Source organism: Anguilla anguilla, chromosome 5 (genome assembly GCF_013347855.1).
Source record: "Anguilla anguilla isolate fAngAng1 chromosome 5, fAngAng1.pri, whole genome shotgun sequence".
In the NCBI taxonomy this organism is placed as follows: Eukaryota; Metazoa; Chordata; class Actinopteri; order Anguilliformes; family Anguillidae; genus Anguilla; species Anguilla anguilla.
This window is the reverse complement of record NC_049205.1, coordinates 37600447-37615597: the sequence shown is the minus strand read 5'-3', so window position 1 is coordinate 37615597 and position 15151 is coordinate 37600447. Positions and strand designations below refer to the sequence as shown.

The following is a 15151-nucleotide window of genomic DNA, read 5'->3' as shown; positions in this document are numbered from 1 at the left end:
GATTTCCAATACCCATTTGTATTTCAGATTCCAATCTAAATTCCTATTTCTAGCCAAATATTTACTACAGTTCATGAGCACAAAGAAATATGCACACTCATCTGAGTAGAAATTACTTCTCCTTTTTTGGTGAGTGGCCTGTGTGTGTGTGTACTGTGTATATGTGTGCATATTAATGCATGTGTGTAGGTGTACACATATATATTGATGTGTGTACACATGATTATGCATCTATGTATGCACACGTGTATGTGTTCATGTGTGTGTGTGTGTGAGAGAGAGAGAGATAGAGAGAGAAAGAGAGAAAGAGAGAGAGAGAGGAGTGCAGAGGGCTAAGGCTGAAGTCCAGCACTCAGGTCTGTAAGACAGAGAGACTCAGTGCCGTGTGTCTGAAGCAACAGTAGACAGAACCCAGAAGGGCACACACCAGTGGGGCACAGTGCTGACAAACAGAATGCAGCCCCCTTTATACTACATTCCCCAGACCTGAGATCAGCTGAAACACGGAATGAGGCCTCTTTTTCACACATTCCACAGGTCTGAAATCAGCTTCATAAACAATGTGGGCTGGCATTTCGAAGACTTCGACATTTTTAAGGAAAAGAGTTATGAGCATGCCAAGTCACACTGTGTGATTCCATTTCTAAAAACACGCATGTTTTCACCCAAAATCCTCTTCTCACATTTGGCGTGGCTGCAATGGATAGATGGATATCGGCTTTATTTATCAAGACAAAAGCATATCATCGTGAGAGGACTGGGGGAGAAAGATAGAGCTGGTGAGATGAGAGAAGGGGTGAAGAGAGAGAGGTAGTGAGGGGACGTGTGAGGGCTACACCTGACAGTGTTGACTTGGTGCAAACATTCATAGCCTTGTGACAGAATGGAGATCCGCATGCAATGGCACATTCTAGAAATAGCTCCACTAATAGTGGCCTATTTGCTTGGATCATTATGACTGACTCCAGGATAGGAGGAATGTTGACCATCTGTCAGTTTGTCTAGAGGTTTGTCTGGCTGCGCCCATTAGAGAAGTTCCACCCCCCAATCTCTCTCTCTCTCTCTCTTTCCCTCTCTGTCTCTCTCTATCTCTCTCTCGCCGCCCTGTCTGTGTTCCTTCTTGGGGAACAATGCTGTATCTGAGCACAGATGCCCTGGAGACCACATCTTGGCCTGGACCTCAGATCAGCTGTTTCCAGAATTCCATTACGGACTGTCCTGTGCCACCGTCTGCCCGATATCTGCCAGAGAGCCCCCCTTTTTTCAGCATTGTACAGGTGTCTCATTTGAAATGAAATGGGAGGCAGATCCCACCGACGACAATGGAGAATGTGGTCTTGTGTCTCCGGTGATTATATTTAGAGCACGCATAGAAATGCAGGCAGGGAGCTGTTTGGCTGTGTGGCCAAACGGTGCCAAAAAGCCGCCCCCAGACCGAAGTCTCTTTCCTTAGCAGAGGCAGTGCAAATGTCTGCCGTGCAAAAGATTCCGTGGCACAGCGTCAAGACCGCGGGTCATTTGTCTTCTGCTTGAAACTGCGCTCTGCAAGTTAATTAAATTGATGAATAAAGACCTGCCACCATTTTTAGGACAAAAAAAAACAACTTACTTGTGTGCAAAGGGGGGAAAAAGAATGACAAATGAGTGAGAAAGGCAGAGAGAAAGAGTGAGAATTGGGGGAGAGTGAGGGCGGGAAGAGGAGGAGAAAGAGAGTCGGATTAAGATAAAGAGGGGAAAGGGGAGAGAGTTAATGAGAAAGAGAGAACAAAAGTCAGAGGGAGGTAGGGATAGAGAGAGCAATAGGGAGAAAGGGGTAGAGAGCGAGGGAGCGGAGAGAAGAGGGAAAAAGAACGACCGCTCAAAGCAGGAGTAAATCTGTGGCGTCGGGCGAAGCGAGGAGAAGTCAATATTCCGCTGCGCGCGGCGCCTCGGACGCCGGCTCGTTTGTTTCGATAACAGCCCATCGCACACACGAGCAGTGCCGCGCGGAGCGCGCCGTACCCGACCGCGCTAACCGCACACCCCGCTCCCGCGTAATCCCAGCGTACCGAGAGCGCTGGGAGGAAGGAGAGCAGGCGCCACGGCAGACGAGTCAAACGCTCGGCTGAGCCTCCTGACGATTTAAACGACTCCCACCCCAGCACCCCCCCCCCCTCAAGAGACATCTGCCTGGCCTCAGCATCCGTTCCTCTCAGGCCCTCGTTCTCACTCGTTCGCCTGGTCGTCAGTTTTACGGTCTGTGCGAACTGCTCTTTCTGCCTTAACCGCGGGATTCCCGTCGGCCACGGTCGCCCGTAAATTCTCGTTAAGTTCCGGCCCTTTTTTTTGAAAAGCGGGGCTTGAAGTCGAGGAATTCGCTTTCGTGGGAAACGGACGACCGGAACGGACAACCGGATGTGCCCAACGGCGAGAGCGTGCACCGAAACCGCTTCAAACCGAAACCAGCTCGCTCGCTCGCGACGCCGTCCGCCTGACCGGCCTTCGCGGTCGAAGACTCTGCCCGTCGGTCAAAACGAGGAACGGTTCGCAATGAAAATTCTGTCCCCCGTCGCCGGCAACCAAAAGGTTCTGTCACAGGAAATCAGTAGTTCACAAGTTCGGTGACAACCGGAGCTCATCTAACCCGAACAAGGGGAGGGAACCCCGAATGCCCCGGTGATTAACGGACTCCGTGGCTACGGCACTTTCGCGCAATCAGTTTAGGACCTGGAAGCCCGAGATTATGCCGCTGGCCGGGCTCCAGGTCGTTTCGTACGTGATGGAGAGCCGGTCGGAACCGGCAGGAGAGAAGTCCCCCCCCCTTTGGCTACCGCTCTCTCTGCTTCTCCTTCTCGCCCCCGGCCTTTCAGATCCTCCCGTTAATCTCCCCCCAGACGTGAGTTATGATATGAATTTCGGCGCGGTGCTCTTCGCTTTTAAGGGTCCTAAAGAAGCTTGTCTGCTTTCATGATGAAGCCCCCGCGCGCGGAGGGGTAAGAGATCCATAAAATGGAAGTGCCGAATGCCTCGCGCCTCCGATATGAAAGACTAAAAAACCAACATCAGAAGCAACCCTCCCACGGTGAAATGCTGATATTCGCTTGTCAGTCACTTTAATGGCCTCGCTGCCGGGGCACATAATTTTCCCTGTAATAAGCCGCCGGCGCTCCTAAAGTGCAGGAGAGGTGAACGTTTGCGAAGCGCTTTCACCTCACAGCGTGCGCGTGGCACCGCCGCCGCACTTCGACGCGTGCGGCGTGGTTCTACCTCCACACCCGCAGCGTGCGCGCCCTGTCGATCATTAACCCGGCCCCGGCCCAGACAGCAGTGATTAATGCGGGGCTAAAACCCATCCTGACAATCAGAAACAGGAGATGAAAGAAAGAGGGAGAGAGATAGAGCGAGAGAGGGGTGAATATTGGGAAGATTCCAGGCGATGGCAGGTTCTCCTGAAACCCTCTTACCTCGACGCCCTGTAGTTGCGTTCGTGAGCAGGACTTTGGAGGAGCCAAGAAGTCCACTTTAGCATGCTAACCAAGAGCAAAGCTCTTCCAAATAGGCCAGGTGGGAGCTAGTGCATTGACCAGGAGTCTTTGTCTTTTTTAAAGGCTTGTAATAAAGACGGAGTGCCACTGAACTCTCCTACAGCACCTTATGAGATATCTTCTTCTTCTTCTTCTTCTTCTTCTCCCTTCATTTGAACATTTTTTGGATTTGTAAGCACAATTCCAATGATTTTTTTATGGGTATTTAAGAGACCCATGCAGGTTGTGTTGTAATTTCTCAGAATGCTAAATGGCAGAATATGTTTTGAAACATGCTCAGCTTTTTGTTTTGCAATAATGAAACACCAGGCATGAGTAAGTAATATTGTATAATTGAATCTCTAACTCTTCTGAGTGATTCTATCACATGGTAAAAGGTAGAAACACACGACTGGGAAAGGACAAATACAGAGATAAATCCTCTTAAAGTGCTTTTAAATCTAATATACATCGAGATGTCCTCTCCAAGGATGTTCGAAAGTGGAATCTTTCCTGGAGAAATTTGTACATATGCGGGGACTAAAGTTATTATCCAACCAGCAGACAGAAAACATGTTGGCAATATTACAACTGGATATATTCTTTCTTCATTCAATGAGGAGATTTGCACATTTTGCCATCTGGGGAAATCAGTACAAAAAAAACACTAAGAAAACAAGTGCAGCAACCACAAAGCTCCAAGTGGCCAACTGGCTGAACTGCACTTTGCACTTTCTAAGGAGAGCTATTCTGAACCAACACTGCCATCTACTGGTACAGAAGGACCCATGTATTCATGTATGATGACGTGTGTGTGCGCGAGTGTGTGTGTGTGTCTGCCTGTGGACATACTTTCTCACTAGTCTCACTTTCTGGTCTAGTTGAGCACAATTGCTGAGGAGGAACACACATAAGCATGAATATTATTCAGTGATTTCGTTTTTGAGTATTGATTTTGATCATTTTTTTCTTAAGCGTAAATTTTCTATTACAAATCACAACACGATTCAAGAGCAGTCCACTTGTCTGACCGCATACAAACATAATGTTCATCTCAGCTTAATTCTTCTGTTTTCCCAGTATTGAGGTGTGTATACACACTTTGTTAAAGTGGCTGGAGGGAGCTTGTCAAATGTATTTCTTCAAATGTCAAAATCTCTTGAAACGCTCCCTGTTAAATGGTAAGTGCCATATTGTGGCCTTTTGAATGGATTCTAGGAATAGTAATCAACACACACTCGCGCACGCGCGCACACACACACACACACACACACACATTTTTGCAGCATAGTTCACTCGACAGGTAAGCATACAAATTACTTACTAAAAATTGAAAAATAAACTTCAAGCTTCTGGCTTCACTATTGTTCGTATGAAAATGTACTAGGCTAAAAGCACTATCTACAGTAAGTGACTATGTACGTATGTTTTCCATAATCAAGTAATCAAGTCTTGGTATTGGTGGGGAGGATTCTGCTGGACACCTAGAATGAGCTGGAATCTTGGTGGAAAGTTCTGGATCGCAGTATGTTCTCTACCTGGGGGAAGGGCCTGAAGAGTCCACACTCAGCAAAGACTAATGAGCGGTGTTTTTTTGTTATTTGCTTGGTTTTTTTTTAACGCTGAGCAGAGAAGCTCAAGCTCCAGTATACCAGCCTTTCAGAACTGTTCTTGTTTCTTCATCTGAACCTAGCCTGGCTATTAGCTCACACTGCTGCACTGACAGTGAGCTGAACCCAAGGCTGAGGGGAAATAGCGAATATGCAAAATGAACGTGGTCTTATTAGCAGATAGAAATTAATGTTAGTAACAAACAGGAAGACTTGATTTCAGCTCTTTGTGGCTGAAAGCAAAAAGCAGCTTTGTCCGCCCCTTTCAGCCCAGGAGCTATGAGCAGGTGCTCAACAGCACCCCCTTGTGGTTGAGTACCTTTCCCACCAGCCATTTAACCAAAGTGGAATGCAGTTTTAAATATGGCTATATCTACACAGATAAAAAAATAAATTAAAAAAACACAGACACAGTCTATGTACACATTATTTTAAATTAGTTTAAAATAACAACAGACATACAATGAATACATAAAAGATACTATACACAATAAATTAGTCTTTACATGCGTTATTGCAATCGCTAATACTCTAATACTATACCACATGCCTATTCTGTCATATACAACATACACATATGTGCTTTATTCATTGGCAGTGTGGTCTCTGCTTGGAGTACAAAATTGGACCCTTTACTGGAGAGAATAATGACACAATTATAATACTAACATGGGCCCTCATCTCTAGTCTGTTTTCTAAGGACATGAACACAAATACAGATCCTCTCAGATGCACTACTGACATAAAGTCATTTAAACACACCACTCACCCAGACCTCAGATGTGCATACTCAGATGCCACTTCTCTACATTAAAGAAAAAAAATCTTCCTGCTAAAACTCTACAGTGTAGCACGAGGACACATTTTGAGGGTTATTTCTGAAGGAAAGAGACCTGAGTAAGTCAGAAACAGACCTTGCTTCCTGAGAAAGTTCAGATGACAAAAGGGTTCATTTATACAAGTGCACCAGTATCACTAGCTGAGGTGAGCTTTTTCATTTTTGTGGTTTTACTTGATTTGTGATGAATCCATTTATTTGACTGAGGCTGTCACACTTATACACTCTCATAAACTGCCTGTTTCGATGCTACTGGCCAAAACCATCTATCACCAGCATGAATGTGCTTATTTCCTCATTTGGCTGAAGATATTTGTTCTGTGTGTACATTTTGAAACATGAGATTCAATTACAGATTACTCTAGCATAGTTTAAATAAGATTTGAGTTTGTGTCCATGGAATTGCCTGTCTGCTAATGAGATCCATGTGCAAGCCACACTAAGTTCTGAAAACAGACACATGTCGATCAAGAGGACAACAAAAAAGCCTAACATTCCTGTTTATCATGATTACATCAAAGCTCTGATTTCCTGAGAGAAACACCTACAGTAAGCAATTCTAATGATATGCAATGGAAAATCCCTTTTCTCTAGACCAGGTTAGAAAAACTCACATCTCTTCATTACATATGCCTACCTGTTCTTGCCACATCACCAAACCTCATTTCAGTGGTATATTGCTACCTGGTTATAAAAAGGTTTTTTTTTTTAATAAGCCATTTTTTTCTCCTAAAACTGCTGTGCACAGCTCTACTAAAGTTACTAGTGCACATCAAAACCCAGTGATATATGACATGCAAATAACCTAAAAGAAGCACCACTAAGAAAACCTGTCAGCTGAAGATCATGAAATGAATGTACTTTTGGTGAATGTGTTTGTAATGTGCACAAGTTGCGTTGTTAATCGCTGTGCTTCAAAATGGCCAACCCCCTTAGCACTGACCACTGTGAAGAACTAATGAAGCTCCAAAGGGGGAGCCAAGTTCCAGATGCCCCCCTTTAGTGATTCGATCATATAAATATTGGGGTGGGGTGAGGGTGGGGCACACACAGCCACAGGATTCTGAGGACCAGATGACACGGGGATGTGGGACGGGCTTTCGGCCTTACTGCTGTGATGTCACAAGGACCCCTTAGCTGTCACTCACTGCCCCCAAAACTACAGGAAGAAACAGGGGCCGCAGGGAGGGATAGATCAGGAACAGAGCCTGGGGCAGGGAACCAGGGAAGAGTCACAAGCTACTCTGGAACAGCCATGTTATTTACTTGCATCTGTGCCCACCGTGATGGTCACGATAAGTGGGGAAACATCAGAAAAAAGGGCTAATCCTTAAAGTGAATTAATTAATTAATTAATTAATTAATTAATTAATTAATTAAGCAAAAAATATATAAATAAATATACCCAGCAAATGACACAACCTTTCTTTTTCTAAGCAGGTCATGGCAACCTTGTGACAGCAGCGGCAATGATGAAATGCGGCACTGGGGCCATCACAGGTCTTCTCGACCGCGCGGTCCCCCTCCCATGATGGCTTGTGCTCTGGCAGGCCTACCTCTCCTCGCTCCCCCCACCCCCGCCCTCCCCTAGGCGCCCTACATCTGGTTTCCGTAGTTGCTGCCGGGCGTGGAGGAGTACTGCGGCTGGTTCTGCTGCATGGCCCCCTGGGCGGCGCCTAGGGCGGCCTGCTGGGCGGCCTGCTGGACGTGGGGGTTCTTCCAGGCCCCCGAGGTCCACTCCTCCTGGGCCTTGCTCATGCTCCCCCCGCTCCCCCGGTAGAAGTTGTGGACCTGAAGACAGAGGGGCAGAGGGAGATGGCGCACTCAAATGAGCGCGTCTGTCTTTAGCATATCCTTTCTCTCCCTTTCTTTCCCTTTCTCTGTTCCAGTCATTCTCATTTACATCTCTCTTCAGTGCACCTGTGCTGGTGCTACACTATATACAATCTTAACAAAAACATGTTGTCATTGTACAAAAATCCAAGTTACTCACACATACAAAGCACTGTCAATTAGTCATTACCATGTACAAAATCTAGGCCTACCGTTAAAAAGCACTGATATCAGAATGAGACAAAGGTACAACAAACAATATTGGCTATCCTAGCTTGTGCAAATTAAACAAGCTCGATTCCAAAGCAATGCTACCCAATGTTTCCAAAATTATTTCATGTAACTTGGCCCTGTGTATTTTCATCCTGATAAGACATGGGAAAAACAGGAAAATCGTTCCCTGATTGTTATAATATAATAAAATATAATTTTACTGCTACTTTTACTACAATATAATGTTCCTACCACTGAATTATCCTTTTTTCCCCAGAGACATTCTTACTGTGATGTCACTGGGGAGGGCGGGGTCCATACCTTGGTGAGGGCGATGAAGGAGAGAACAGCAACGGCAGTGAACATGACGGTGGGGATCAGCATCACCACAGCCGAGCCGATGTTGGTGCCGAAGAAAGCGATGGTGGCGAGCCAGCCGCTGGTGCAGGGGAGACAGAAGAGCAGAGGCCAGGACAGGGTTTAGACCAAAGATTTAAGCTTAGACCAGGGTTCAGACCAAATATTTAGGCTTAGGTCAGGGTTTAGACCAAAGATTTGGGTTTAGACCAGGGTTCAGACCAAATATTTAGGCTTGGGTCAGGGTTTAGACCAAAGATTTGGGCTTAGACCAGGGTTCAGACCTAAGATTTAGGCTTAGATCAGAGTTAAGACCAAAGGCTTCAGACCAGGGTTAAGACCAAATATTTAGGCTTAGTTCAAAGTTTAGACCAAAGATGTAGGCTTACTTCAGGGTTCAGACCAAAGATGTAAGCTTTAGTCCAGGGTTTAGACCAAAGATTTAGGGTTAGTTCAGAGTTTTGACCAAAGACTTAGGTTCACAGTGCCAGCATATCCAATATGTTTTTGAAATACAATCTGTAGGACTGACTATCCAGAACTATTTGCCAGTTCAAGTGGATTTGTGAGTTCAGGCAGTGTATTTGTTTGTAGTGTATTTACGACTCTCGGTACAGCAACCTCGCCCTTTACACCATGGCAATATCTAGTCACAGTGCAGAATTTATGCGTTGCCTCGATATCAGCAACATCAGCCATGGAGGAGGTTGATATGTGTATTCCTTTTCATTCTGTTTGTTATTTTCTGCCGCTCCACGCGTGATATTGAATGTCTGACGCATTCCAAGTGACGAAGAAAAAACACTTGGAATTCAATCTGAGCAGGCAGACAGAGACACATCTCCAGAAATGCGATTTGAATCACATTACGAACCACACACGCACGCATGTGGTTTAAATCTGATTTGAAAAAATTGGATTTCATGTGGTTTTTTTTTTTTTCTGTTCAGACTTAATAAAAACAATTAGATTCCAATCAGATATGCAAAACGAAAGGATTTGACCTGCCAGTCTGAACATAACCTTACAATCACCACCCAGACTACTGATCGCTGATTTAGAAAGTGTGTGCTTATGCTTTTCGTATATTCACAGAAACTGCTATTAACATGACTTACCATCTGAAAAGGTACTGCCAATCATAACCAACGAGGTTTCACCTCCAGGTTTATTTGACATTGGGGATTGTGTGTCATTTTTAATTCACAGTATTGCTCATATGTTTTACGTTGCCCATGACACCGTTCAAGTAAGTGGCTCTGGGTTAATCACTACGGAAAAGGAATATACGTAAAACATATCAAAAAGAAATATATTTATCAGGGTGTTGACATCATGGGCAAATATTCAAAATATTGCCAGCATCTCTCTACCTTTTGTGCTGAAACTGCAATATATTTCACGCTGCTGTGGAATATATTTATTAATTTTTTTTTTTTTTTAAGTTCACATATATTGAAGTATATTCCACTTCTGTAAGAAAAGCAGGACAGAGGGATGGGGGCTTTTTGAAGGGGGGAGGCTTCGAGGAACTGAGGGGAAGCTGAGGGAGATGCACAGCCGCTGAGAACTCTTACCACACTCCCCAGCCTGGGATCCCAATGGACTGGATGATACTGATCGCCACCTGAGCCATGAAGACGAAGAAGAACGCCATGAAGTTGAAAGAGCTGTCCGTCCTGTAAGGAAGAGGGGGGGGGGGATGGAGCGAGAGAGAGAGAGAGAGAGAGAGAGAGAGAGAGAGAGAGAGAGAGAGAGAGAGGGCTGAAGCAGGGGTAGGCGGGGTTTGTGGAAACAGAAAAAATAGAAAGACAGTGGAAATAGAAGGAACGTGGGGAAGGAGAACAGAGCGTGAAAACATTCAATTAAGAGGGGGAAGAGAGAACAAAGCAGTCCATGCTAGAAGTGCTTTTTGGAGTCTTATGTACAGAGATACAATGTTAAAGTGTAAAAAAAATACTTTTTTTGTTACTACAAGTCAGTTTGATTATTGTTTAACATAGACATATCTAATAATTATAGTAAAATAATAGTAGTAACAGTATAAATATATGCATTCACAGGAGTGGCATTAGCTGTAGTAGCAGCAGCAGTAGTAGTAGCAGTTTTAATGAATGTTGTCACTGCAACAGGATCAGGATACTATGTTCCTGAGAGCAAGCGACTTTAATCATCTAATCATGTTGCATTACTCATTGACAAAGAGAAAACCATATACTTTCACAGAACAGATGTGAGGGGCTTACAGTAAGTCAGTTCACATAACGCTCACACAAGAGTTGAAGAAACCGGGGAAAAGGCGGCCCATTGGTCACAATCTCAAGCTTCTCTGAAGAGGTAGATAATACAGGCGACCCTACGGTACGACCTTCCCAATTGAGTTATTTTGGTGTGTGACATTTTCTGCTTGCAACACGTGTGGGAGGTAGTGTCTAGTTGCACTGTGGAAGTTCTGAAAGACAGCAGCTCTTCTCACACAGGCCCGACTCCCTTAAAACTCTGCATCGACCGCCCGTTATGTCTAAAATCTTTGCTCGACCCTCCACTGCTGCTTGACTTTGAAATCTCACATGTAAAAAAAGAGGGAAAAAAGGATAAACATTTCAGACCTCCAGAGCTGTACTTCTGAATCAACTATTGCAGTTTTCTTTCTCTGGCACAATAGGAATACAGGCGACTGTTGGTCTTTTCCCCGGCTGACTGATATGGGAACAAAGAACATTAGCATTCATACATCAGCTGATCAACAGTCTGACTTGATGGTCGATGGTTGAGCACTGAATGTTGACCATTGACCCTCAGATGCCTATGTCTGATGCAGCCCACTCACTTGAAGGCCTTGTAGATGGGTCTAAACCAGCACACATAGGAGCACGGAGTGAAGAGGATGAGCCACAGGATCGCCATCCCGAAGTTGGTGACTCCGCCGCCGCCAAGCATCCACGCCAGACAGCCAATCAGATTGACGCCCAACGTGGCGCTGTTCACTGTAAAACACGGACAGCGTATCGTTGGAAATCAAGTAATGCAGCACATTCAGACACAGCTGGGGCAAACTCAGGGGCAGGAAATGCAAACCAAAGGTAAAAGCCCAAGAGGAGAGCAGAATAAAGGCACCACAGTCCGCCCTGCTTCTGATTTCCCAAGAAAACTATTCTATAATTCAGTAACTAAATAACCCCACTCAGGTCAGCTTCTAATTATTCTGTTAGTACTACAGCTAAATGTGTACCGATCAATATTTCATACCGTTTGAAATTTCCAAAGCCAGCTTCTATTAAACATTTAACAGAAGCAAGAGAACGAAGCGAGAGAATGTTTTAAATTGAAGCATCGTTTTATCACTTGCTCAATGGATGCTCATTCAGGGCCACTTTCTGGTTTACTGGTTTACAATTTACCAGCTACATAGTTGTATTTACTAAAGAAAATCTAATCTAAACGGTACAATAGCAGTGGATTTGAACAGGACCAATGTGCCACAGGGAACTAAGATGCTGGTGCCATATTTGAAACATTAGGACCAGGAACCAGAGCAAAGATCAGGTGAAAGCTGAGGAAAATCCTTTCTCTGAGAAACTTAACGATAGAAGTGACTAGACTTGATGAGTGAAAACAAACATGCTGTATACATTTTTAGTTCATTTAAAACAATCGAACCGCTCATCCAGCCAGTGAACCGGTGCCAAGTGATAAAACATTTCATAAGCCATGCCAGAAAGTGTTTTGCATGCAGGAGGCTGTTTTCCAGTTAGAGAGCGCCAGTTTCAGCTAATTGATAAATCGAATAATGTTGCGAGTTCATGTCAGGTATCCACCTGTTCTCAGCTACTTAGCAAAGTGTGTTAGTCACAGCAAATCACAAATTAAAAGGCTGGGAAAATACCACACTGGCAACTGGCATTTTTCCTGCACACAACAGAGAGAGAGAGAAAAAGAGGGGGAGAGAAACAGATTTCACAACAGAATGGACATTACTGTACATGCACACAAAATTAAAATCCAGAGGTAACGTTTAGTTGTCTCACCAAGTACATGCACAAGCAGAAACAAAATACCTTTTCAAATGTTTATGTTTTTTGTGGAGTGGGGAGGGGAAGTCTGCAAAAAAAGCAAAAGTTATTGAAATGGGGGAAGCGGGTGGGAACGCAGTTTGACAGGCTGTGATTGGCCAGCGAAAACGTCAGCATCGACAATGAAGCATTGATTCAGACTCATCGGACAAGGCCTTCGACTTGTGTTAAGAGACATTTCAGAAAGTTCAGAGTGAAAACATGGGCAAAGATAAAGGCTTGGTTATCCGTCAGGTGTTAAACACTATGGTCCACTGTGAACTTGGAACAGTTTAGGGTAGGGAATGAAATAAAATAAAATAAAATTTTGGCAGACGCTATAGTACTCACAGATCCACAAGTAGTACAGCCTTTTGCACATGGTGCGATGCTGATCCGGGATCTCCTCAAAGTCCTGGTAGAAGCAGGGCTGCAGCGGTATGAATGCCGGCAGGGGAGGGAAATTGTTTTCTGCAGCACGAAGCACAGCCATGTCACAATCACTTTACATAAGTTATACACAGTAAATAAATCAACTGTGTTGCATTGAACAAAAGTTTCATTTAATTTTCTTAATGCATCTTGACCTGCAAATAAATATGCCTTAAAAAGACACATAAACATAAATACATTATTTTTTCAAATGCTTGGAAATAAAATCTGTACATATCCTTTTTAAAGAAAAAGCTGCAGACCTAATTTTGGAGAACTATTTTTTTGGTATTCCTTATTGCATATACATACATACATACTGTACATATATCCATCCATCCATTATCTCAATACCCACTTATTCCTGGTCAGGGCCGCGGGAGGTGCTGGAGCCTATCCCAACATGCATGGGGTGAGAAGCAGGAATATACCCTGGACAGTTCGCCAGACCATCACAGGGCACACACACCATTCACTCACACACTCTCACACCTATGGGCCATTTAGACACTCCAATTATCCTAACCTGTCCTTCATGTCTTTGAACTGAAGGAGGAAACCAGAGTACCCAGAGGAAACCCACACACACACACACACACACACACACACACACATATATAGACTTCAGTCTGTAAGTATGTGTGTGTGTAAGAGTGTTTATGTTATTGATATGTGTCACTGTCTTCATTCCGTTTAAAGTGTCTCTGTGCAAAATTAATTCAGTGTTTGAGCACAGAAAATAAAGCTCAGTGAATTGGAGAGTTAATAGAGCAAAAACAGAAACCAGAAAGCAGTTCTAAAACTGTCAAAATATTATTCACATTGCCTAATGTACTTTTACATTTATTTTGAAAATAGGTGTTTTTACCTGTCATGATTTCTGCCTTGATTTATGCCCTTGTCTTGCCTTTTCAGAGTAAGCGGTTCTCACTTCCGGTAATTCTGCAAAATAAGAAATAAATCAACCCATTTCCAAAAAAACAGTCCTCCCTGGTTCAATCACTTTCACATTACAGTGAGACAAGATAGTGATAGCATTCCTAAAGGTTAAACAATGTCAAAATAAAACAGCTTGTACTATTTCCACCATCAGTGGAAGTTTAAAAACATTAGCTCCAAGCGGTTTCTTGTGATCATATAAGTTACACATACCGTGCATCTAAGCAACCACAACTTCCTCATCATGCCCACAAGGGTAGGTTTGAAATCATGCATCATCTACTATTTTCATTTAAAAACAAATTTTCCACCACTGATTACACACATTGCAACACAATCGAATTTTGCATGTACACTTGCCATAGGCACAGTTTTTTCATGTAGGTATAAATTGATGATGCTCTATACACTCATTAAACTTCCAAAAACTGACAGATAAAAACAATAATACATAAAAACAGCAGCACCTAACTTAGCTAATATGATGGCCATGATACACAACGCTTCAATTTACCTACTTTATCCAATAATATCACATATATTGCGTCAACTATGTGCTCATAATTGGACGTTATAAAAGTTAGCAACCTACAGAATATAATTAGACTCTTTAAGAACAATAACCCTAGGCTACTGTCATCTCCGTTCTTAAAGGGATTAACACGGATATGCGCTCTGCAGAGCTTGACCATTCTGATGCGGCTAGAAACAGTAGGTAGGCTACGCACCACCAAAGGAATGTATTGGTGTGAATACTGTAGCCACAATCACCGTCGTAAACCGAAAAACACAGGTATCCTTGAGATGGTTTGTGTAAAATCGCAGGGGATTATTTAATATTTAGTTCTTACATGATCTTGACAACCAACTGGCGTTCAAACCACAAGGTCCGAAAGCCTCGGGCCTGGAATTACACTGACAGACTTCCTTTTGAGTAGGTGAAATAATCTCCTTACCTCCTCCTCTGTGACAGAATATGGTTACAATGCAATGTCCCTTAACTGCATGCTGTTAACTCGTTACATTCAATATCAAATTAAAACGGAAGGAACAGTTTTAGCTCCCTTTGTATGCTACTTTATGATTTATTAACTGAAGTCGTGGTCGTGTGTGTAAAAAAATCAAACGTCTTGTTCCTCCTCCTTTCTGTCGGTATGTGTGTCGTCATTGCATGACCGACCAATAGGCAGGCAGTTCACTGACTCGCGATAACTCCCTCCTTCCATTTTCCCCACCCAGCACTGATTCCTCCCGTCCTGTCGCTCTCCGTGGTGCTGAAGTTACAGGCGGACAGATAGACTTTTCAAGGTGTGAGCAGGCAGACAGTAACGACTTACCGCAGGTGAAACGATAGACCGATATGACAATGAAAAT

The 15151-nt window shown here is 43.8% G+C and overlaps 1 protein-coding gene across 2 annotated transcripts; it reads right to left on the bottom strand.

Annotated features, from left to right (window-relative positions):
- Nucleotides 1-7311: 7311 nt before the first annotated feature.
- LOC118227228 (secretory carrier-associated membrane protein 5-like) lies at nt 7312-14911 on the bottom strand. Of its 2 annotated transcripts, XM_035417442.1 has the most exons (7): nt 14734-14911; nt 13707-13780; nt 12758-12877; nt 11185-11341; nt 9932-10033; nt 8319-8436; nt 7548-7742 (listed from the first exon to the last, which is right to left on the bottom strand). In XM_035417442.1, the coding sequence occupies exons 2-7, from the start codon at nt 13711-13713 to the stop codon at nt 7548-7550; spliced, it is 699 nt and encodes a 232-aa protein (XP_035273333.1). In that variant the 5' UTR covers nt 13714-13780; nt 14734-14911. The 2 variants fall into 2 exon arrangements, with proteins under 2 accessions (XP_035273332.1, XP_035273333.1); XM_035417441.1 differs by lacking the exons at nt 13707-13780; nt 14734-14911 and having other exon boundaries at nt 7312-7742; nt 12758-12899.
- Nucleotides 14912-15151: the final 240 nt, after the last annotated feature.